This window comes from Synchiropus splendidus, chromosome 8 (genome assembly GCF_027744825.2).
Source record: "Synchiropus splendidus isolate RoL2022-P1 chromosome 8, RoL_Sspl_1.0, whole genome shotgun sequence".
Taxonomy (NCBI): Eukaryota; Metazoa; Chordata; class Actinopteri; order Syngnathiformes; family Callionymidae; genus Synchiropus; species Synchiropus splendidus.
Window position 1 is genome coordinate 16,855,383 of NC_071341.1, and position 23,354 is coordinate 16,878,736.

At 48.2% G+C, this 23,354-nt stretch overlaps 1 protein-coding gene across 9 annotated transcripts in view; it reads right to left on the reverse strand.

Moving 5' to 3' along the window:
- The window catches only part of LOC128763533 (spectrin beta chain, non-erythrocytic 4-like), a 44,329-nt gene that overhangs the window by 2,475 nt on the left and 18,500 nt on the right, over positions 1 to 23,354 (reverse strand). For 5 of the 9 annotated variants that reach the window (XM_053872403.1, XM_053872399.1, XM_053872397.1 and 2 more), the window contains 22 exons: positions 22,392 to 22,632; positions 22,158 to 22,316; positions 21,934 to 22,064; positions 21,640 to 21,865; positions 21,366 to 21,568; positions 19,330 to 19,420; positions 16,172 to 16,318; positions 8,331 to 8,594; positions 7,686 to 7,910; positions 7,504 to 7,593; positions 7,106 to 7,384; positions 6,917 to 7,047; positions 6,634 to 6,838; positions 6,327 to 6,572; positions 5,867 to 6,001; positions 5,102 to 5,346; positions 4,882 to 5,020; positions 4,685 to 4,769; positions 4,420 to 4,616; positions 3,321 to 4,333; positions 3,148 to 3,208; positions 2,825 to 3,081 (listed from right to left, as the gene is read on the reverse strand). In XM_053872403.1, the coding sequence (XP_053728378.1) occupies positions 2,825 to 3,081; positions 3,148 to 3,208; positions 3,321 to 4,333; positions 4,420 to 4,616; positions 4,685 to 4,769; positions 4,882 to 5,020; positions 5,102 to 5,346; positions 5,867 to 6,001; positions 6,327 to 6,572; positions 6,634 to 6,838; positions 6,917 to 7,047; positions 7,106 to 7,384; positions 7,504 to 7,593; positions 7,686 to 7,910; positions 8,331 to 8,594; positions 16,172 to 16,318; positions 19,330 to 19,420; positions 21,366 to 21,568; positions 21,640 to 21,865; positions 21,934 to 22,064; positions 22,158 to 22,316; positions 22,392 to 22,632 (4,770 nt within the window). Of the gene's footprint in view, positions 1 to 7; positions 3,082 to 3,147; positions 3,209 to 3,320; positions 4,334 to 4,419; positions 4,617 to 4,684; positions 4,770 to 4,881; positions 5,021 to 5,101; positions 5,347 to 5,866; positions 6,002 to 6,326; positions 6,573 to 6,633; positions 6,839 to 6,916; positions 7,048 to 7,105; positions 7,385 to 7,503; positions 7,594 to 7,685; positions 7,911 to 8,330; positions 8,595 to 16,171; positions 16,319 to 16,756; positions 19,306 to 19,329; positions 19,421 to 21,365; positions 21,569 to 21,639; positions 21,866 to 21,933; positions 22,065 to 22,157; positions 22,317 to 22,391; positions 22,633 to 23,354 lie in introns of those variants that run through there. The other 4 variants (XR_008415657.1, XR_008415658.1, XM_053872400.1 and 1 more) reach the window with 3 other exon arrangements.

Sequence of the window (23,354 nt, forward strand, 5' to 3'; positions counted from 1 at the left end):
CTGTAGTGCGGAGGGGAGGGGTGATGGTCGGGGCGGGGGAGATCAGAAGGAGGGTGTGGATGAGGTGGGGTTGAGAGGGGGAGCACCGGACCCATCAGGCGGAGATGCATAGTCACTTCTGCTAAGATAACCCTCACTCACCTGAGGGTGGAGGTGGGGTGGAGCAGTGCCATGAAGGTGGGATTTACAAACCGCTGAACAAACACAGACAACACCGAGGGAGGGGCGGGGGAGGGAGGGGCTCTAGTCTGACTATATATGACTTACCTTAGTGAGGAGGAGGAGACCAGCAGCAGCAGGGAAAGAGAGGAGAACAGTCTGGTTCAAAAGAATTCTAGCCACAAGAAAAAAAAATAGCTGAGTCTGCATTAATGAGCGTGTTGACATGCACATCCCAAACGCAGTTTGAGTCAGAGCGAGCTGTTTGTGTGCAGATTAATACCCTGATGCTACACACTCACAAAGGTTGCATTTAACTCACTCAGCATCGGTTGCTAGGTTGCAGAGCTAACGCCTTCATTCTGGACTTTTCTTCCACTCTATTTCACACACTGATCAACACCAGTGTTGCGGTGTCTACACAGCTGGACCTTCCTGGAAAACCTTCCGAAGCGCCGAGTGAACTGCGTCGCCCAGGAGGGATGCACCAGTAGTAAGGTGACTGACAGATGAGGTTAGGGAGGAGTCTGGCTGGACAATGATGTCTGCTGATGATACAGATATCTGAAGTGAGGGTACGGAGGAGGAGGAGAGGAATCAAAGTCATGTGTGTGAATGAGAGGAAAGATGAGTGAAGTTGAGGGAGGGAAAACAAATTTGAAATCAACCGCCCAGGGTGATGGACAGATGAGGAGGTGAAGAAGAAAAGGGCTACCAATGAGCATCTGGTGGATGTAGGGAAGAGGTGTCAGGTGTGGTGCTGGATGGACCCTAAAATCTAACGCATCAAACTGAGGGGGGAGCAGACATGATCCTCTGCATCGGTATAAAGCACGTCAAAGATCAGCTCTTGTACCAATGTTGTACAATGTACACTATTAACCTGCACATAAACACTTGAGAGTCGAGTGGATTCGTGATCTGTATCACCTTCATTGCCCTGGCTAAGTCAAGCAGCGTTGCCCTAAAGATACTCCCAGTTTGCCTGATGCCATTCCATGTTGTGCGTTACCTTGACATGTACATAAGCGGTCATGTACATGTGAGACATTCGTCCGGCAGCCCGCTCATCCACCGCTGGAGGGAGATGAGCTGTTAGCTGTGAGATGTCAGCCCAGCAACTAGAGGGCAGTGCAGCAAGTCACTGTGCTGCTGGTGTAACTCTGGAGGAAGCAAAGCCAGTTAGAGTGTGTCTGTGTGTGTGTGGTCCCTTGTACAGATATTTACTTGTGGGGACCAAGTCTTGCATTTGTGGGGCCCTTTGGCTGGACCCCACAAGTCCAAGCCTCAGCTTGAGGATGAAGACTTCAAAATAACTGGGTCATTATAACCGGGATTCAGTTTGGTTCAGAGTCCTGGTTAAGGTTAACCCTGTCTTTTGGATGGTTAGGTTTAGAGGAACAGGCTGGGGAAAGGTTTACGGCAAAGAGAGGTCCCCACAAGGACAGAGATACAAACGTGTGTGTGTGGGTGGGTACTGCTTTTGTCATCTGTGCAAAAGCAACAATAAGCATCATGCGTGATCGCCTCGCATGCCTGGTCATACCTGAAATAAAAGTCAAGACTTGATCCGACACACCTCGGATAACATAATCCATGATGAAGAAACTAATTATTTCCATTAGTCAGGGTTGCACATGTGTTGATCGAGCTAGCAGCCGGTAAACATATGTTGAAACTGCAGGGTTGTGCTCGCTTGTGTCGCCACATTTCATCGTTCTCCTCTGCCCAACTGACACACTGGTCTGAGTGAGGCTGCAGCAGCATCTTTGTATCCTCCAAGCCATTATTGAAGGCATCCCACATACGTGAATATGAGCACACAAAAAGGTTCTTTCTTTGAAAAACCCCAGAACGAACAAAACATACTAGAGACAAAACGCAATCTATTAGAAAACACTGCGTTATCCTTATATGACAGTTAATGTCCTTTTAACAGACTGAATCTTAACTACCAAGGAGAGCAAGTCTGAGTGATGTCATCAACTGGCTGTGAGGTCACTTAAAGACACACTCTCTTTGTTTTAGTAGTACATTGTCAAGAACGTATTCTAACAATGAACTGAATGAAATTTGGGTTTGAAAAAAAATGAGAATTTTGCATGAATATGGTGCTGCAACACGATTAAATTATCCATGTTATTGTAAATAATAAGTACTGGATTTATACTGACATTGAAACACAAGTTTTAAAAACAATGAATTAACAGTTTTGACTCTTTTAAATATATTTTTATGGAGAAAAAAGCCAGCGGTATCATAAGATGACGTCTGTAAACAGGAAGTTGTGGGACAAAAATCCAGTGTTATTGCTTTGTGCGCTCTCGATAACCAGCTAGCATCATGCAACAAAGCAGTGTTGCTGTCATGCTTGTCACGAGCCGCAGCTATGATCTCAGCAACTGGACATAGGAAGTGATGTCATCTCAGAAAACCACAGGGAAGCTAGTTCAATGATGGGTGAGAATACACCTCAAATGTGAAACATTTATGTCCCTCCAGAACGTGTCTGCAGAGCTTTAGCCTCCATCGGATTTTTAGTTTTAAGAAGTTGTCTCCAGTCAGCTGATTTTAATTCCTCACTTCCTACACTTCGCTGAGCTCCTTCCCTGACCTCGATGACATCATCCCCATCCATCACAGCCTTCAGACCACGAACACCCACCTGTTGGTGCTCTTCTTCATGCTCTCGATGTCCAGTTTGCGGAACAGGAAGCCCTCGTGGTGTGCAGCATGTGTCGGTGGCTGCGGGACAGCCGGGCTACTTTGGGCCGGTGCCGACCTGGACCGCCGAGTGGTCTCTCCGGCTTCCTTTGGTCTCGGCCGGCGACGTGGTTTCGGCCTGTCCCTGGCTCGAGGCCTGTCCAGACGGGAAGACTTCTCTGGGAGGCCATTTGGCATGCGTGGGACCTCGCCCCGAGCCTGAGGGGACACGACCGTGATCATTTGAATCTCTCACAGCATGATATTTCAAAGCTCGACACAGACCTGAGCTGCCTCTCGCTCTTGAAGCTGCTCTACGATCTCAGCCATCGTGGATCTCTTCTCTCTGTGATGGTAGGAAGGGACACGGACACGGTGAGGAGGCCGAGAGGCTCCATGACTCAGGGCTGTAGATGACCTCAGTGTAGGATGATGCAGACCAAGTGTAAGGCTCTCACCCTCCTCCGGAGCGCCTGTCCGAGTGTTCCCTCCCTGTGTCATGCTCGCTGGACTCTTGTCTCTCTAGCCGGTGCCGGTCTCTCTCTCGGCGCCGGCTGTCGTGGCTCCCGTGGCCCTCCTGCTCGCTGGACGTCTGCCTTTCCAGCGTGCGTCTCTCCCTCCTCTCAGCGTGTTCCCTCCACACCTCCTGAGGGAGCTCGTCTCTTCGGGCCTGGATCAGCTGCTCACTGGACAGCTGCCTCTCAATCCTGTGGTGCGTCTGGACCTGTGGCTCGGCGTGACCAAGTGGGTCGGTCCTCGACCCCCGCGCTCCTCTGGTGGGGTCGCTGTGCAGCCTCTCGCGGCCCGGCTCGTGCAGCACGACCTCGGCCATCACAGCAACCTCAGCCTTCTCTTTACCAATCTCCCCCAATATGGGGTCTCTCTCCCGCCCCCTCTCTCTCGCCTTCTCCAGCCGACTGGCCACCAGCAGCGGCGTCACCGCGTCGTCCAGGTGTTTGATTTTGGGCTGCCGTAGATACTGCGAAGCCTTGGCCTCCAGCTCTTTAGTCTGAGCTGGCTGGAGGTGACTCATCGCCTTCGTTGTCTGCTCTCTCGCCGTGATGGCGCTTTCCCGCGCCTGGTTCGCAGACACCAACATGGCCGCCGTAGCAATGGAGGCAATGGACGACGGCGCAGGCTTGCCGAGCCCGGCAGCGACACCCACCATGCCACTGTGTCGCGGCTCCAGCGCATGGCGGTAGCTGGAGCCGTTCATCACAGGTGTGTAGTTGGCGACCGTGGAGCCGAGCCGCCGAGCGACCGATGACGGGGAGGGAGTGGGAGTGGCGGGTGAGGGCGACGGAGGGCTGGGTTCGTTCTGTTCGTAAATGGTCTGTCGGGTAACTGGCGCCAGCGGGAGTCTCGGGAGGCTGGACGGACTCGGAGAGGCATCTTGGGGGTCCAGGAAAATTTTGCGTCCCAGAAGAGGGGTGGGAGGAAGTTTGCTCTGTTCTGCTCTCAGCTTCTCCACCTGCAGACAAACCAGCATCGAGTCTCAACACATGACAGCAAAAACTGGCTGACGGGGGACCACAGTGGGGTCTGAACCGTACGTACTGTGGTGAGTCTTCGCAGTGAGCTGAAGCGCTCCTCCCAGGTGGCGGCGGCCTTGCGGAAGGCCTCGTGGCGGCGGATCAGCTGCTCCACCTCGTCCACACTCTCGCCCAGCTCGTTGCTGTTGATGAGCGGCTCCTGCGCGGTCAGCCAGGCCTCGGCCACCACCGCCTCCTGAGCGAACTGGTGCACCTCCAACACTGCGGTTCAACCATGAGACATGAGCCGCTGAGATCTTTTCAGGAGAGTTCGCCGAAGCTCCACTTACACTGCTGCAGAACTTCCCAGTGCCTGTCCCACTTCTCAGACAGTTCGTGTTGCTTAGCAACGACCTTGTCCAGCTTCTCCCTGATCTGAGAGGCACAATCAATACCATCAGGACGACACAGCAGAGTGAAGGTGATCGCTGTCACTCCGTCCACAGCAGGGTCAGCAACAGCCCATCTTGTTATCGATGCTTCTCACCTCCTCGGCAGCAGGGTTGCGGGCAGCCAGCAGGGTCTTTCCCACCTCGATGCACTCGCCCACACCTCGACTGCGAGCCTCCACCTCACTCTTCAGACTCTGGTGATAGTTCATCAACACCTCCACTGACGACACATCCCTGCAGATCATGGCACATATGTGAGCTCCACCACATTGATGGAAACTACCCACTTCAACCCAACAGCATCAACAGCGTCACCTTGGCTTCTCGCCTGTCCCTATCTGGCAAATGATGGAATCCATCCACATGATCTGGTCTCGGACCATGTTGAAAAATCTCAGCTTGTCCGTCTCTGTGGTGATGTGAACCCGACACTCCTCGCAGGACGTCAGCAGCTCCTTCCAGCACTGCATCACCTCGTGTTCCCGACAGGCGATGGCCTCCGCCTTCTCACCAGCATACACTGTCCTGAGCTGGGCGGCGCTCTCCTGCAGCTGACGCACCTGGCGAGAAGAAACGCGAGGCTCAGAATGCTGAACGATGGGAAAATAGTTTTGTATTCAGAGTGACGTCAAGGACAAGTGTGATTCTGTGACTCTTCTCAGTCCAGGTGCAGCAATGACGAGACGCTCATGATGCTTCACGCTTTATTTTGCTTGGGTTCACTTGAAGCTCCATTCAGTGAGCGTAACATCTCATTTTTTTCAGGATGAAACTCTACCTCAACACATGTAGGCACAGTAATCTCGGACATGTCGATAGATTCAGCCTGGACATTTTCCAAAGGAGCGGCATGTCCCTAACGCATCACCAGGATATCATGTCTCCAGACTCTGACCTATCTAGCGCTTGTGTTTGGACTTCTTATCTGCTAAAGACCCAAACTTTGACTTGTTTTGGGAACCTAATTCCCACACTTCGGTTGACCAACTGTCCATGAATACACCATGATGTCTCAATAAACTGGAGGTTGTCATTTCTATGACGGGACCTGTGTGTTCACGAGCGAGTGTGTTCCAGCACCTGAGTGACCAGCAGCTGGATGTCCTGCTCGAAGCTGTGCAGGAGTCTCTGCAGGCTGCTGGTGTTGGCCGCGCTGCCCTGACGTGGCTGAACTTCAGGCAGCCTCCGATGTTTGTCCTCAATCTGCGACAGAACCTGAGCAAAAATTAAAATCAGTGATTTTCAACTCAGTTTATACAGACAGAGAATAAAACAGCAGGGACAGCACCACCACCCTGAGGGCCACCCTAAAAACCCAATGGTTCAGTTGGTCTTCCACCACTTTATTTCACTCACTGGAGGCACTTTCTAGAAACCACTAGAAACTGAGCGCTTGGCTCATGCTTGGACCTTAACCCGGTGCCTGAAATACACCAGAGTTCTTCAGGTGTCAGCAGACATGATGATGAGCGGATCCCTCGGTCCAGTTTAAACTACATTTCACAGAGCTTTGTCTCAGCTTCTTGACTTGACTATTTACCTCTCTGCAGTCGGAGAAGAACTTGTGCAGCTGGTGAGACGCAGCGAGCATCTGACCTCGAGTCTCCATCAGCTCCAGCAGGTCGGCCCAGGCCTCATTCACGCCGTCCTTCCACTCGGCGATGGTGGCGGCCTCAGAGTGACCGTAGTCAATCAGCTCGTCCACCATCTGATTGATGGCTGTCACTCTTTCCTGGCCCACGCTGCCAGTCTCAGAGGCAAACTCGGTGAACTTCTCCTGCAGAACCTGAAAGCATTTCGGCTCTCAGTCCTGTACATGTGAAGCAGGTGACTCGGCACACACTCACGGTGACATGCTCGTAGTCCTGACCCAGCTCAGGGGAGCTGGCCACGACCTCCCTCTGGGCGATCCACTGCTCCAGCTCGTCCACCTCCCGGTTGAGCTGATACAGCCAGTACTGCTGCTCCAGACGGCTCTTCCTCTCCTCCACCAGGTCCTTCAGTGACACGTACAGACGGTCGATCTGCGACTGACGCTTGCTGATCTGATCGCTGCGAAGCAAAGCAGGGAAACACTTGTACGTAAAGACAACTTAGAACTTCTCAGGGCTCATCCTTTAGGTCCTGTACCAGTCTGGGTGTCCCATCTCCAGCAGCTGCCGACACTGTTGAGACAGCAGGCCGATGGTTTCTGCGTAGTCCTCGATGGCTTGTTCAAGGACCAAGTGTTTCTTCAGCAACTGCAGTGTGCTCGGCTCATCCTGGCAGGAACAGAGGCGTCACACTTTTTCCACACAAACTCTGCACAGACTCACACACCTTGCCCTTCTCCTCGTTCATCATATGCAGCTCCTGCTCGCTCAGCCAGGCCTCCACCTCGGCAGTGTCAAAGTAGTACTGCTGGGCCTGGTACATGGCGTCCAGCACCAGCTGCCTCCTCTCAGTCTCCACCCACAGCAGCATCCACAGCTGGGCCAGCTGGTCGTGACCCGCCCGCACACAGTCAGCCTCCGGGCTGCGGATGGAGGCGATGAGCCCAGCTCGGTCCAGGACGTCCTCGATCCGGGTCCGGTGGCCCTGCAGTTCCCGCTGGAGTGTCTGGAGCAGAGACAATTTCATCCTTAACCCTTTATTGGCAGCATTAAGAGTTTCTTGGCAACAAAGTCTCTCGGGGGCCACTGAGTAGGAACTCAAAACTTGAGTTTAAGTGCTCTCACCTGGTTCTTCTTCATGAGCTGCTGGACGGCCTGCAGCGAGGATCCGTGCTCCTGCGACATGGCCATTGGGAGGCGCTCTTGAATCCACAACTGAAACAGTAAATCAGCTTCACTCAGGAGGGACTCCACAGGAGGGACTGAAGAGGACGTGTTTCTTGTGTGTAGTGGACTGAAAAGCTCACAATTTCATCCTCCAGGTCTCGTCCCACTTGATGGACCTCCTTGGACGCCAGCAGCAGCCGCCGTCTCTCCTTCAGTGGTTCGATGAGACGCACCATCCGGGCCTCGATGGCTGCCTGCTGCTCAGCGACTGTATCCTTGACCTGAGTCTGCTGTGGGATGGAGGCGGCCTGCACCTGGAGTTGCCCCACCTCCTTATACCACTCTTCCATCTGACACTCCATCGTCTGCGGCCAGAGGGGAAGAAGAACATGATGCAGGAGAAGCGTGCTGACCACGGAATGGTAGCTTGTGATTGCTGGATGTTTAGACCACGGAGAATGATTTATGCATCGTTGTTGGACATGCTGAAGACGAAGGAGCCGGAGCAGACTGCAGAGGCAGGTGTAGTGTGGTGAAGTTACCCTGGCCAAGATGGAGGCTGGCTACTGCAGTGAGGATGAGGTGGTAAAGCAGAGCTAATGGCAGCCTGCTAAAGAAGCTGTAAGCAGCATGCTGTGGGAGAGGAGAGCGAGAGATGGCTGGTGACATGATCAAATCATAAAAGCAAGAAACAAAACAAAACCAGACGCAGATGACGCGCAGGTGTGGTGGACACTTCAAAGGCAATGGGGGACCGGCTGAGGGTGGATTTGAGCTGTTCAAACCTGCAGTTTCTTCAGCTGGCGGTTGACACTGGAGAGGTCCTGTCCGTGGTCCACATATACCAGCTGGCCCTCCAGCTGACCCAGTCTCTGGTCCAGACTGTCATAGCTCTGCACCAGCAGGTCAGCCTTGTTGGCCTCGAAGAGCTGCCGGGCTTTGGCCTGAGTGGTGCTCTCGAGGTCCTGCCAGCATTCCCGGATTTCCTCCAGCTTCTGCTGGACCACCGGGCTGAGCTCAGGCTTCTCCCGGATCAGCTGCTGGCCCTCCTGCATGGCAAAGGATTCTAGTTAGAGAATCATGATTTGTGTGTGTGTATGTGTGCAAGGTATGGGGACCAATTCTTGGAAATATACCTTTTTAGGGGGGGACCTTTGCCGGACCCATCAAGTTTGAGCTTCAATTTGAGGATTAAAACACAGTCTTGTACAGTGCCACTATCTTTGTGGGACACCACTCATTGCCATAACCCTTTCCCCAGCCTCTTCCCCCTAAACCTAACCATCCGAAAAAAATGTCTAATCTTAACCAACCCAACTTCAATCAATTATAATGACCCGGTTATTTTTGACATTGTCATCCTCAAACCGAGGCTTAACCTCATAGGGTCTAGCCAAATGTCTCACAAAGTCATATGGTCGTCATATGCTCCAAGTGGTTTGTCAAGAACTGATTCCCATTAAGTAGGTCCGTCCCAAAAAATGACAAAAATGTCCTCAATTTGTAAAAATGTCCTCACTCTGAACACACACACATACATACACACAATGAGTGCACCTGCCCTGTCTCCAGAAGAGGAGACCTCCTCCCACCCACCCATCCAGCAAGAACTTGTCTTTTTGTTGATGTGAATAATTAACAAAATTTAAAAAACAAACAAGAATAACAGGTCCGTGTTGTACACAACATTTAAAAAAGCTTGTGTAATAATTTGACCTATTTTTGCAAGCGCAGATTTCAGCAGCATTTGGTGCCCGGCAGGAGTCGGGCCGGTTCGGACCCTGCCAAAACGGTAAAATAGCTTTGAACAGTGAGTCATTATTCACCGAGGCGGCCACGTCCCATTCAGCTCAGGCCGGTGACTGTTAACATGAGCAGCAGCAGAAGAAATTTCAGGAGGCCGGCTCGGTCCAAAAAAGCGACATACCATTCTCTCCAGTTGGTTTATGCAAGAAATTAAAAAAAAAAAATGGATCTGAGGGAAAGTGTGTCACCTCGTGGGTATTATTTCAGTTACACAACAACCTCTGACATCCTGTCTGATTGAGTTGGAGCGTCGTCCGCTGCAGCGAGGGCTCTGGCAGCGTCACCCACAGCTCCCACTCCCACTCACACATCCCCCAGTCTGCAGTGGAAAGAGGAACATGTTCTGCTGCGCTCCCTGAATCATCAGCTGGAGAAATGGAGCACAAGTACCTCAGGCACCGAACACTGCAAATTCCTCCAGTATTAACTCAATTTAAAAACTTCTGTCAGATTATTAATCTCATTTTTAGATTCTGGAGTTGATTGTATAATTGAATACACCTCTTTTATCACGACAACTTATGGGAATTTGCTGCTAAAAGAAGCAATATCTCAAGAGTGAATACACCATTCTCCCCCTACAACACCGGTTTCATTTCCAGCCAATGAGCTCCTCTGAAACTGATTCACGAGAACCCTTTAATCCAGAATTTATAAGCCTTTTTCCTGAGCCGTCCACATTCCAGTGACTGTTTGCCAGACACAAGTGTAACTTGTTTCAGGATAACATGTCAATAAAAATTCAATTCAATCACGCAAATGTATAATCCCATAAATAAAGAGCAATGTTCTGTTAATCTCTGAAATGTTGACCTGACTCTTCCCTTCTGACTATAGCACCAGTCCAGTTCTCTCCAGGTTTCTGCTGTTTTATTTCTATCATTCTCAGAAGCAAAGTCGTCGAACACCATAAAAAATAATCCAAATCATCCTGGTTTGATTTAATCTCTGACAACACATTATTCAAATGACATGTGATCCACACAACATGAAACAACAGATGAGCCTCCATGAGAGACCTAGAATTTATTAAGCTTTTTAATGTGTGAATTAAAGACTCAACCATTGTGACGCTCTCCTCCTTACGGACCTTGCCAGGATCCTGGTGAGCGTGAGGGAAGGCACCACAACAGACACTCTCCCTCCCAAAGCTGGACCCCAACACTCATCATGCCAGCGCCCACCATCTCTACCCCCTTCGACATCCATTGTAGCAACCGCAGTCAACAGAGACTTTAAAAAGGAGCGAAGCCTTTCTACCCATGTTTCAATGCTTCTTAAACTTGCTGTGACACTGGAACTCTCTGGAAGGCTGCCATTACCACGATTATGGCTTCATTGAAATGGGTTTTAAGTTTTGACAGTGGTGTGTCTAAATCTGCCTCCCATCCATTGTAGAAAGTGGATGATAATCTGTCGGATTAGCTCCCTAATTACAGCCCACATCACACACACTGTCAGTCCATCAGAGCCGCTTATCGTCACCCTGCACTCGCTCGAAAAGACATCAGATACTAAGCCTGTTCTGGCAACATGTACAATGTGTGCTAATTTACAGAATAAGCTCCAACAATGGGCCTGCGGTGTAAAACTGATCGATCAGATGAGTCAGCAGGACTGGACAGCAGCCACAGCCACTGTGGTCTTCACTGACCGTCAGTGAACCAGGATCACCCTGAAAACATGCCGGTCAGCAGGTTGGTGCTCCTTGAGGATCAGTCCCTAGAAGAGATGGCAATGTTGCGATCGCCACTATTAACACAATTCCAATCAGTTTTGCAAGGCGGCGCTGTTTTGTCCAATCACCGCGACTTTCCCGCCAATTCCTCCAATCACTTTAGTCTGCATTCACCCACCCCTCTACACAGCACATGCAGCATCATATCCCGCCAAACGCTGACATTTTGCCCACAAATATTGCCTCCAAGGGTCGTGATTCGGACGATTCTGAATCCATTCATAAATGTATGTGAACTGAAAAGTGGAATTCACTAGTGCACTGCACCGTCACCCAAACACTTACATGAACTAACACGTAAGAAACTGATAAGTAATCCCAGAGAGATTATCTATTCAGCAGATAGGAAGAATGGCAGCAGAGAAAACAGATGAACAGCTACAGCTAAAATAAAAGCTCTCACAGGAACCTGGCTGAAGCGCTGACCACGTGTGAGGCTTCCAAAAGTCACCCTCTGGAACAGGGCAGGGTCAACCCCATCAGAGGTCAAAGTCTAATGCATGCAGCAGAGACATGTAGAGTAGGACATGGCATGCTGTACACTCTTAAGCACATGCATTATTGAGAACACATTTGGAGCCAGATGTCCTATAGGAGGCCTTATTTCCCTATAGAGGTCAGAGGGAGAAACTTCTCTTCACCACTTCGTCCGTCGTCACATCAGAGCCAGATTGATTTGTCCCAGTGTGAACACACAAACATGGATCCTGCGCCGGCAGATGTGGTCTCTGAAGTCAAACATTGCAAACCTTCAACTCAAGACTTCTGGGGTCGTCTTTGATTCAAAGCGTCAATTATTCAAACGACAGATGTTTCTTTCGCCCTCACTTTTTGCAGCTCAGCGGAAGATGCTCCAGTTTTTTAGTTAACTAGCAGACAAATATCGTGGAGGCTGCAGCACGGCCGACAACAACAGGCGCTCTGATTTGGCACTTGACTCGTGATGCCGTGTAACCTTCAGACAGACTGATCAAGCTGTCTCTGACCTTTCTGTCACTACATTCTCAAGACAAACAAGTTACAATTATTCAGAGCATCAGTCCGCTCCAAGGTTATAGCAGTTTAGGATATTTTTATTTTACTTTTCGTTTCTATTTAGTTTGGAATTGTTGTCTTTCAAATTCAGTTTTAATGAGGTTGGCTAGTTTTAACGAGTTCCAGTTTTTGAAAAATGCGTAGTTACAGTTTAGTTTTTACTAGTTTCAGTTTTTTTTTTCCTTCAACAATGGGTATTGGATTGAAAAATCATACAACAATAGTCAGTATTAAAAAAACTCAACAAAAGACACCATGTAAAAAAGTTTGGAAAGATGACGCTTTTGCCCAACGACTACCATCGTGCTAGTCAGCGTTGTCAAGTAACCAACACAAGTGACGTCACGGACTTGACATGGTGCATCTGCCGACCACTGTTGTAAAACCGGCCCAACCAAAATAAATAGATTCTAAATCATCTCAAAATGCTACTTTAAGAAATAAATAAAGACCAAAACGAAGGACAATTTCACTATGATTTTATTGAGTTTTCAGTAGTAATGTAAAGAGACTACGCAGATTCAGTCCGTTGTTGTTTTATTAATAACTTTAGTTTTAATTTTGTGTCAGTTAATTAAAATTCTATAATTCCAGTATTCATTTTTTCATTAGTTTTCCCTCCCTATAATAACTTTGGTCCGCTCTAAACCTTGTCCTGCTGTTCACAAAAACTCAGATTCGGAAGTGAAGTGGCGAGCCTCTAAGACAATTTGACCTGCACCAAAGCAAAGTTTGCTGAGCCAGCAGCATGTTAAAACAAGGATCCAAGATGAGGATTTTTGGCTGATCATCCTGCAGCCCGCTGGCCGTGACTGAACAGCAGAGGTATTGATTCCACTCTCACTGCAAACCTAAGCTCCATTAACACCCTTAGCCCCCACTTCTACCTGCTACATCACTTCCTGTTAAATAGGCCAGAAACCAGGAAGAAGTAATGACCTTCACACACCGGAGGAAGATAGGGATGGGCGGCTGTTGCCGGGCAACAGTGGATGTACAGGAAGAAGGACGACACATGACTTCAGGCCACGGATGACTTGTGCTACACACGTGTGCAGGGAAGTCCCTGATCACACGCAGAAGACAGTCAGTCCTTCATACACCCACCACACATCACTGTCATCCTGGACCTGCATTCCATCTGCAGCTCCTCTTCAGAACCTTCAGTGTTGCAGCTAACACACTCGACTGGAGTAACACAGCCACAGAAGTGGGCATCTTTGTCTCTAGTCAAAATTTAGATAAGATTAGTTTAGATTAGATTAGATTAGATTTATACTGGGTTATCTTGAGATCACATGGTTAAAGCATCAATAGCAATCATTGTTGGTGTTATAGCTCAATTGACGGCATGTATTACTTTCAACTCATTGATTTCAATGCAGTGTTATACCCGATCATGTGACCCACTCCGGTAAAAAAAAACAACAAAAAAAAACAAGCAAAAACCGGAGAGTTGGACTCAATAAAATGCCACACAAATCAGTGCATTGAATGATCTTTCACGGGACTGTAGTGACACAAAGATTTAGCAACATTTCGAACTTGTCCTGCCTGTCTCTTCTTCATGTCGGTAATGGGTGACATTGGAACTGCCCAGCGTCACTGCCATCTGCTGTGCATTTGGGCTCATTACACTCAGAATATTAAAAACACAATATATTAATATAATACAAAGATTGTTGGTATAAAAATAAATCACTTTTGTAGTTCTCAAATTTCATCTAATGTTATCTTTAAATTCGTCACATCAAGATAGTGTAAATAATTAAAAATATTTGTCTCATTGAGCAATAAAAGACAGATTTTCTGATCAATGCAAGCATGTTTAAGAATCATCACTTCAAGTTGCAAGCAAAAAAGTTGGGGTTTTTTTATGAGATTTTTTCAGTTCTTGGTGTAAAGCTTTCCAATCAAGAAAATTTGGCTAAACTTTTTTTTTATTTTATCAAGATTTTTTTAATTCCTTAGTTATTTTTTTTGGCTATCCTCTAAATACAATGTGCTGGTGCCCTTCAAAGTGTGGTTTTTCAGCTGGAGGAGAAGAGGACACTGATCACATGTACTGTAAGTATCTTTGAGACAAAGTCTTCTCATGCTGACTGAAACGTCCACCCAGCGTCGTGACGAGGAACCAGACAACATAAATATCCTGAAAACTTGCCTCAAAATTAAGAGTTGCTAAGCAACAACCAGTGAGCAGGACTGAGGAGTGAACCTGACCAACTCTGCTGCAACTTCACCAGCTCAGCTATACGTTAGCTATCTGTAGGTCAGTGCTGAACATTCGACAGTGCTAGGCCTCAAAATGCCTCCACATTGATCTAAATTATGGACTGAAAGTCAACCTGAAAACCAAACCTTATGTTTTTGTACAACGTAAAATACAACCTTGTGACTACAATCTAAAAAAAAAATCCATTTACATGTTTATTTCTTTAACAATGTAGTGAGTCAAATAAAGGAGTCAATAAATCGGTGGAAGATAAAAACAAATGGGATCCCGTCCTTCGGGGACCTGATGATGAACAGCTCCAGCTCTTCTCGCACAGCAGCTGCTCTTCAGTCTCAGCATACATTACAACCAAACACACTTTACAACCAGGAAGCACAGACTAAGAAAAGTAATTATACCTAATGTATGGATGAGTTTAAAGCAGCAGCAGCACCACTCAAAGGTTACGCCACAGTGGACGACAACAGTGGCGAAATCTCTTCAACCTTCAGTGCTCATCACCAGCTTTCAGGAAGAAGGTGAGGGATCTGAACTTGACCTGCAGTGCTGCTGCCCACTAATGACTTCACACGCACCATTAATGAGCTCGACAACCTGACGAGTTTCCAATATCTCCCACACCAGCGTGTACAGTGTGATCCCTGCTACTATTCAGCAGGTCCAATTGTTTCCGTCGCATTAGGAACGGCTCTTTGTCGCGCAGAAGCCGAAGGCTGTGTCACACTTTGTTAATGACATTCCAGCGCCTCTTGTTTGAAGCAAAAAAATCGTGTCAAACTGAGAATCAGATCACACAGAAGAAAATCTGATTCCTAGAATAAAGTCTGAAAACAGTTATAGTTACAGTTAATAGTTACCTAGCTTTCATATGTTTAAGCTTTTAAAACCTCCCTCCCCCATTCCAAAATCGTTACCAGGCTCTCCCTTCCTTTCACATGTTCCACTGTCTCTGTGAGCGTCTTCCTCTGGAGCTTAGCTTCAAAGTCACAGGAACATTGGTAGGGCTTCAAACACACGTCACAAAAGTCACATGCTACCTCACTGAGCCAATCATCTCCCAGGGTACTGAAGCATTCTGTCCATCAGCCAACAAAATCTTCTCGTCGCAAATAATAATTTCACAAAAACTATGATGCGCAACTCCAAAAGTTGATCCTGAATTCAATACAGGCCTTCTTTACCTGTGTGCTGTGATGTTTTTGTTCTAGATATTTTCAACGCGTTTCATGTCATGTTAAGCTGCTGACACGCTTGAGCCTTAAGTCTTGAGGTGTTAGAGGTGATTCGCCAGTTTACAGTTTGGACTTACGGTTGTAGACACACACTAGTATCCGCCTTTTCATGTGTAAGAAAAGAAAAATTTAGTTTTTTTAGTTTGCAAGTCCAACATTTATAGCTCTAGATTATATTCATAAATATTGACCAATATATCGCCACTACCATGTCAGCTTTCGTCACAATAATGATGAAAAGAGCAGCACATGTTAAACTCTGAACAAAACGTATTGAACAGTCTGTCAGTCCAAACAAACTCAGACCTGAAGCATGTCTGCTCTCCATCTTCAGAGAAATCGCTTTTTTCTGCATGTTTTTGAGCCGTGAAGTTCAGATCTTTATACTGTCAACATTTTGAGGTGCACTTCAAGTATGTTTCTAATTTCGAGTCATCAAGCTCAGGCGGGCTATGTTAAGTGACATAGAGGGCCAGATTTGGCCCCCAGGCCCAGAGTTTGTCCCTCTTGTATTTCTGTCACATGAACAACGTGGAATCTAAATGCAACAGCTTCACCCAAAACTTCAGCAGCACTCACCGTCTCTATCTTGTCCAGCCATTCCTTGTTCTGGGCCAGCTCAGCCATAAAGGCCTGGTGCTTCAGCCATTTCTTATGGAGCTTTTGGGTCTCGTCTCGGCTGCCGTCCCTCGCCATCAGCATCTTCTCGCACACCCAGTCGCCCAGCTGGATGAGAGGAGCACAGACATGTTGGCAGAGATTACGGATCTTACCCGGGTTTGTTCCTGAAACATTTGAGACATTTTTATCAACTTAAACGGGTCAGTGCTAAGGAACTGGCCGATGTGGTGCGTGGGAAAATACAGACCGGGAGAAGCCTGTAGTGAGAGGAGCAAGGTCAAACACATGGCATGAATATTTAACAATGTGGGCATACACATGTGCAAGCATGGCAGCAGACATTCACATGTCCGCGCCAGCATCACCCTGGCCCACAGAACCAACGCTGCATACCTGACCCGGCTGCATGAAGTAAACACACACGGAGAGACAGCATCGCTAACATATTTAGGTCAGCATCAGCACCATCGCTGCGCCGGCACTGACATCCTCACACCTGCATTCTCACACTTCCACCGCCACCTCAGCCAGTCACTGCTTTACCGGTAGTGTTTAACTGGAAGAGTCCGCAAGGCTCCGGCAGCTGCAGGCGGCAGCTGACGTCCACATCCTGGCTGGCTCGCCGCTGACACCGCGCAGTCAGACAGAATGAGGCTGAGAGGAAAAATGTCCCAAAAGAAACCAAACAAAAGCTGCGCTGGGATGAAAAGGAAGGAGGCACGAGGGTAAACACCAACAACACTGGAGGCAGAGAGTGAGGAGGAGGAGGAAGAGGAGGAGGGATGGGGGCGGCTCAGTGACGAGAGCAAGAATGAGAAGAAAAAAAAATCCTCTTGCCCAAAACAATAAAATGGAAGGCGGCCGAGCCGGTGCACTGCCGCCCCTCCCCTGCCTCATACCTTCATCAGACAGGCTGGTTTGAGCCCAAGCCGGCTGATTGGAGCAGAGGTGGAGTGGAGGAGAGGAGGGGGCGGAGCTTCCGCCTGGGATTTTGGGGGGCAGGGGATGCAGGGAGATAATGATGCTGAGGTGGAGGTGGTGGGGTTCCTGAAATTGTGTGATGGCAGGAAAAGAACAGGAAAAGGGAATGAGAGTGAACAATGAGTGAGAGCTCATAACGGCTCTTCAGCCCGCTTCCTGCCCTCTCCATGCTCTGCTGCAGTCCCCAGCAGCTGTGCTCTCACTTTCAGGATGATACTGCTGCAGTGGTGAGGCAACAAGAGGAGAGCGAGCAGGCGGAGGGATGACGATCACAGGACGGAACGCAGCTCCACTCTGAGTGGTGGATTTCTAGGCTAACCTGCACGGGTCGGTCACCGTCAGACGCTGAAGGTGTCAGACAAGCACACGTTTTCGGGGGCTGACATGAGTGAGGTCGCAGAGGGTCAGGGTGATAATAAACTCATGTCGCTCCCTGGGACGCACCAAGCCTTGCTCTGCACCAAAACACCCCATGCACAAAAGTAAAAAGCAGGAGCTAAACTGGAACGTTTTGTTTTGTGTCGACAAGAAGCGCTGCCACTCAATTAACACGCCTCAGCAAAGCACACAGTTGCTGTCAATCATAAATCAGGGCTTTGCTTTAGTCTAAATTAGAGAAACTGTTTAAGCTCATATCATGAGGTCTGGATGTTCTGAATTGGAAGTGATTATGGTGGACCTGGACCTACTTCCTGTTCTTTGAAAATCTAACCATTTCCTGCAAGTATACAGACAGGACTGGTCTAATCCAGCTGCAGATATTCAGGTTATGTTAGAGGACAATATTGGATTGGGATTAGGAACCGCTCATGCAGAAGATTGGAGACAAGGTTAAGGAGGACTCAGATGGTTTGGACACATGGAGGGTCAGGGAACATGCACCTGAGGTTGAGACAGGAGGTGTGACCAGGGAGGATGATCAAGACAGGTTAAGAGACCGACTTGCTGTCGCAAGCATTGACAAGGAAGAAGAAGGAGGGATGTGGGCTGAACCAGAGATTCAGGTGCTGTCGGAACGTGAGGGTTGTAGTCCAGATGTAAACCCTATTAGAAGCCTGTGTTCGCACAAACCAACAGAAGAGTTCCACCAAATGCTCAAAATCTGTGCCCCGTTCTGTCCACCTTCACAGATAATGAGACCAGGCTGGATCCCATCAGCTATCAGCACATCGGCCACCGATGTCAGCTGGAGTGTGTTTGGATTGTTCCACTCCATCGTTCCTCAGTTTCACCCCGAGTTTTCTCTGCTGGTTCAGTGGCTCCCTTGGTTCTTCTGATTGTCTGTCTGTTGCATTGGCTCTCTTCAGGCTTAATAAACATTGTTGAAGTCTAACAGCGGCCAGTCACCACACATGCTGCAGGCAAGCTGCTCGTCGATGCCATACTTTTGGTTTGGCAGGGATATCAGGAAGGAGCGTAGCACGCACATGAAGCTACGGTAGGAGACGGCAGGAGGAGTCGGCCAGTTGAACCACTCACTCCTAAAACAGATGGTCAGTCCGATAAAAGAGAAAGCACTTTAAAGGTGTCTAAAGGGGTCAAAGGTAGTGACACCTTCTCAGAAGAGAGCACGGAGAAATGCAAAAAGCCATCATTTGGGGTTCCAAAAGCACTTTGCCGACCTCTCCAACCTCATCGATCGAGGCTCCAGACAGTCAGAGCACATTGATTACACAAGGTTGTCAGTAACAATGTGATGAAGCTGGATCACTTCCACAAACTAAAGGTAAATGTTGCAGAGCAAACGGACACACCCTGACGGCTGACCACCACAACACACACACACGTGCTGTCGAATACACTCTGGTTTCTGAATTAGTGATGAGGAGCAGATGAATAATTCAGCTGCAGGGAAAAAGTTGGAGAAACTAAACAAGGTCCCGGACCAGGAAGATTCCAGTGACTCTGCAGGTTTGAAGATGAAAGGAGGTGAGGTTTTAGAGCACTACGATCAGGCATCCGGTGGCTTCACTGAACTGTGGCACCAGCCATGTGTCTTTCCTTTCTGAATGTGAAGACATCTTAGTGAACATTTGTGTTGCGCTGCTCTGTGAACGGTGACTCTGAAGTTGTTTCAGAGCTACACACAGAAGCAGTGAGGGGAGTTTCCCTGCGGTCAGTTCCACAGCTCCTACCTCATGACAGTCCTGCAGAAACCTCTGCAGCTCCCACTGGTCATTTAGCTTTTCCAGCCACTGCTGAGCCATTCCTCTGTTTCGGTTCCCCCTGGGAGAGAACAAAGAGAGCATTTTTAATTACTCCATAAGACTCACGTGGTTATCTTTAACAGAATTTGTACATTGATACTGAATTATCTTGTGTTTCATTTGCTAATATTCACGCAGAACTCGGCGTCTGATCCTGGACTGAAACGACCAACATGATTTTTGCAGTGTATTAGTATTCCAAAACGTCCCTCACCCAGAGTTGAGGTGAATCTTGCTTTGACCCTCACCTTAAAAAGGCCACCAAGAAAGACCACACTCAAATGTACATGGTGATCTAATCTAATGTATTCTACGGGTTGGGCACACAACAATATTTGTATTAAAAAATTTTATACTGAATTTCTGCTATAGAATTTTTATTTTAGATTGCTATTTTGCTACTGAATTTTCCTTTTCATCAAATTTCAAAATTTTATATTTAATATATTTTACACAAAAGAATGGCAGTGCTAAAAATTTGATGGTATTTAAAATTCAATCCCTTTTGATGCTGAAAAAAAATCATTTTAGAAATTCATATCCGCTGATACAAATACACCTCCACTTCCAGATCAAGCGATCAAATCAATACATAACTTTGACTTTACTTTTCTCCTCTGCTGTACTCTAGAGATCTTCATCACACTTTTTGACCATTTCTCATGTTGTTCGAGGCTGGTGTGATGAAAAAACGAATGGTGTTTCGAATGGTGTTTCTAGGTGGAAATATGGACCCACTATCGAGCATTCACAAAAATATGAAGTGAAGTCATGGCTCCGTTGGGCGTTCCTTAACTGCACACAACAGAGACTGTCAGACTGTTTCTTCTCTACAACAGAAAGATGAAACAAGCACCCTGAGTGTCTTCTTTCATTGATGCTACGTCTCTAACTACAGTCACTGCTGCCACCTGTGCACAAGTAAATTAGATTAGATGATAGCTGACCATATTTGAAGTTATATATATATATATATAAAATCAGAAGGACACTCGCCCTTATTAATAGTTTTTACTTTGCAAAACAAATAATGAAATGCTAAATAATACTGTGTGTATGTTAAATGACTTGTCTATTTACTCGTACACACATTTCTGAGCATGTTAGGATTGTGTTGTGTAACATCCAGTGTGAATAAAAATGTGAGCTTAGATTCATGTTTTCCACAATCTTTTTGTTGAAGAGCCAAGAAAATACCCCCAACCCCCACCTAACACACACACACGCACACACACACACACAACCCAACCCCCATCATTCCACGCACACACCAACACTTCACATCACATAGATTTCATGGTCAGGTGTCAGTTCTGGTCCAAACAGAGTCGACTGTTCTGCTCAGCCGCTCGTCTTTGTCTCCTCACGTCGCCGCTGTTTTATTACATTTGTGGGCAGATGCTTCATCTTTGTTCCTGACAGCTCCGTCAGCTTGACCGGAGCTGAGCGGGCCACATCAGCGAAGAACACAAAAACCTAGTCAGCAATATTTAACAGACAAAAATGAGTTCACCTTTGGACTAAGATTATATTTCCTGTTTTCCTGTTCAACTGTATTGTTAAATACAGTCGAGTGCAGCCAAATGATGACGATTTTTAATCACATTAATCTCAGCACTGCTTAATTTAAATGAATACTTCTGTTTTGAATCATGTTTCATATTGCATGAAAATATTGATGTGATTCATGTGTTTATTAAACACATTTACCAGAAAACCTTGCCTCAAAACATGGACAAATTTCGGCACTCGAACGTGCCTTGAGGAATTACCACGAACATGAACGCACTGGGCACACGCTCAGAGGGTTCAGGAAATTGTGATTTCTGGTGAGTCAGACTGTAGTGAATAAGAGCACACGTTCCTGAAAACGTGGACGGTTAATTTTCCACAGTATATAATCCGACATATAAACCTCCACGATGCATCGGATGGACAGGTGAAATAAGTCTTGGGCAGGGTACCTGCTGGCCAGCGTGTCGATGCGCTCCCTGATGCGTTCAGAGTAGATGTTGTTTTGGCTGATCAGACTCTCCCCGGCCTCGATCACAGCCTTGATTCTGTGAAGGTTCAGCTCCATCGTGGTGGTGAAGTCCTTGTGCTTCTTGATGGCCGCCTCGACGGTTTCCACCGTGGTGGGCAGCTCCACGTGAGCGAGGGCCGACTCCTGTAAGGGGTCGTGGCAGAGGCGGTGAGTGGTGCAGCTGAGCAACACCCGCCACATCAACCTCGCTTCACCTGGTTGTTGATGAAGGATTCAGCCTGTTTCACATCTCTCAGGAAGAGGTGGAAAATGTGGGCCTGGACCAGAACCTCCCTCCGACTCTCCCACATCTCCAGCAGCTTGTTCCAGCCGACGTCCAGTTTTTGGAGCCACTGCTGCAGCGCCGCCTGAGGAAGAGGAGCCTCCTCAGACTCCAGCAGCTCGTTCATGGCCTGCAGCCGCTCGTAGTCTTCTTCATACCTGCAGCCAGGAGGCCGTCTGTTATGCTCAGTGACAGACAAACTCACGAAGATCTGCTGAGCGCTCACCGTCCGATCTCCTCCTTGAGAGCTGCGTGTTTGTTGATGAGCTTCTCAGCTTCTTCCAGGTCATTGGGCAACTGATCTGAAGCAGCTGAGGACTGTGTCTGGACCAGCCAGGTGAGGAAGGAGTCCAGGTCCTGAGGACAAGAGTGAGTGTTAACTTCTGAGCATTCACAGGACACACTCCCACCACTTGCGTCTCTGCTTGGGCTCACCCTGCTCCTCCTTACCTGTATGAAGCTCTGCAGCCTACTGGCCACCGTCAACGAGTCCTCGCAGCCCTGCAGGGTCCGCTTCAGCTCCTCCCACTCCACGCTGATACCATCAAACTGCATCAGAACCTCCATGGTCCGACCCGGATGTACCGACGCCAGATGCTCTGCTTCTTCCTGTATATGCAAAATGACATTTAACCAACTGAAGTTTGAGTTTCTCCCCATCACCCGCCCCTCGTCCTTCCTCACCTGCAGGTGCAACAGTTTGGGCTCCAGCACTGACAGCGCCCCCTCCATGGTGGAAAGACGTCTTTGCAGGGCCATGACTCCCCCCAGGTCACTCCCAACGTACTGAGTGGTGTCAATGGCTTTTCTCTTGTCCTGGATCTGCGACTTGATCTCGGCACATTCGAGCAGGTAGTTCTGCAGCCGCATCATAGAGTCCAGCAGGTCTTTCTTCTGCTCCACCAGCTCCACAATGCTGTTCCACCTGGGATGGAGATACAGATTGTGACCTTATTAAACAGTGATTGTGAGAGCGTCAGAAATCATGTCATGAAAGCCAGCGTGAAGGGACGAGGGGTTTATTTTGCACTGAGGACCTGACGTCTGAGAGACACTGCAGAGCTCGGCTGCTGAGTGTGTTTCGGCAGGTGCCAAAAACACACACCAACCAAGTCCTCGTGACGGAGGTGAGGTAATGGGCAGCAGACTGAAGACCCTGCAGGCGGTGACAGTGGGCTAAAGTGACAAGAGCCAGAGCGGCTTGGGTCTGATGGCGAAATACCATCAGTCTGTTTCCTGGATCATCGATATAGAAACCCACAGACCTCCACCACTCAGTTCACAAGACAGAGAGATGTTCCCGGTCGGTGTGCAGCAACAATGCAGAACACATTGACATTAAAGAGACACCGTGGAAGCTAGCGGTCCTCTTGCCAGTCCAGCGAGAGGCAGCCAGAACAGATGGTCACCCTGGGACCACTGGTCATGAGACTGAGACCCACCTGGTTATGATGGATGAGGTTCAACTCCACAAGCCTGTGGGCCAAAACTATACCAAAATAAGCTTCACACTGACTGTGTTTGTGTGTGTGTGTGTGTTTGTCTGTGTGTGTTCGTGGTTTATCCTTACTTGTGAGGATCTTAGGCCTATGTGAGGACCGTGTGGTCGGACCCCGCAAGTCGAATCATCAATTTGAGGATGAAGAG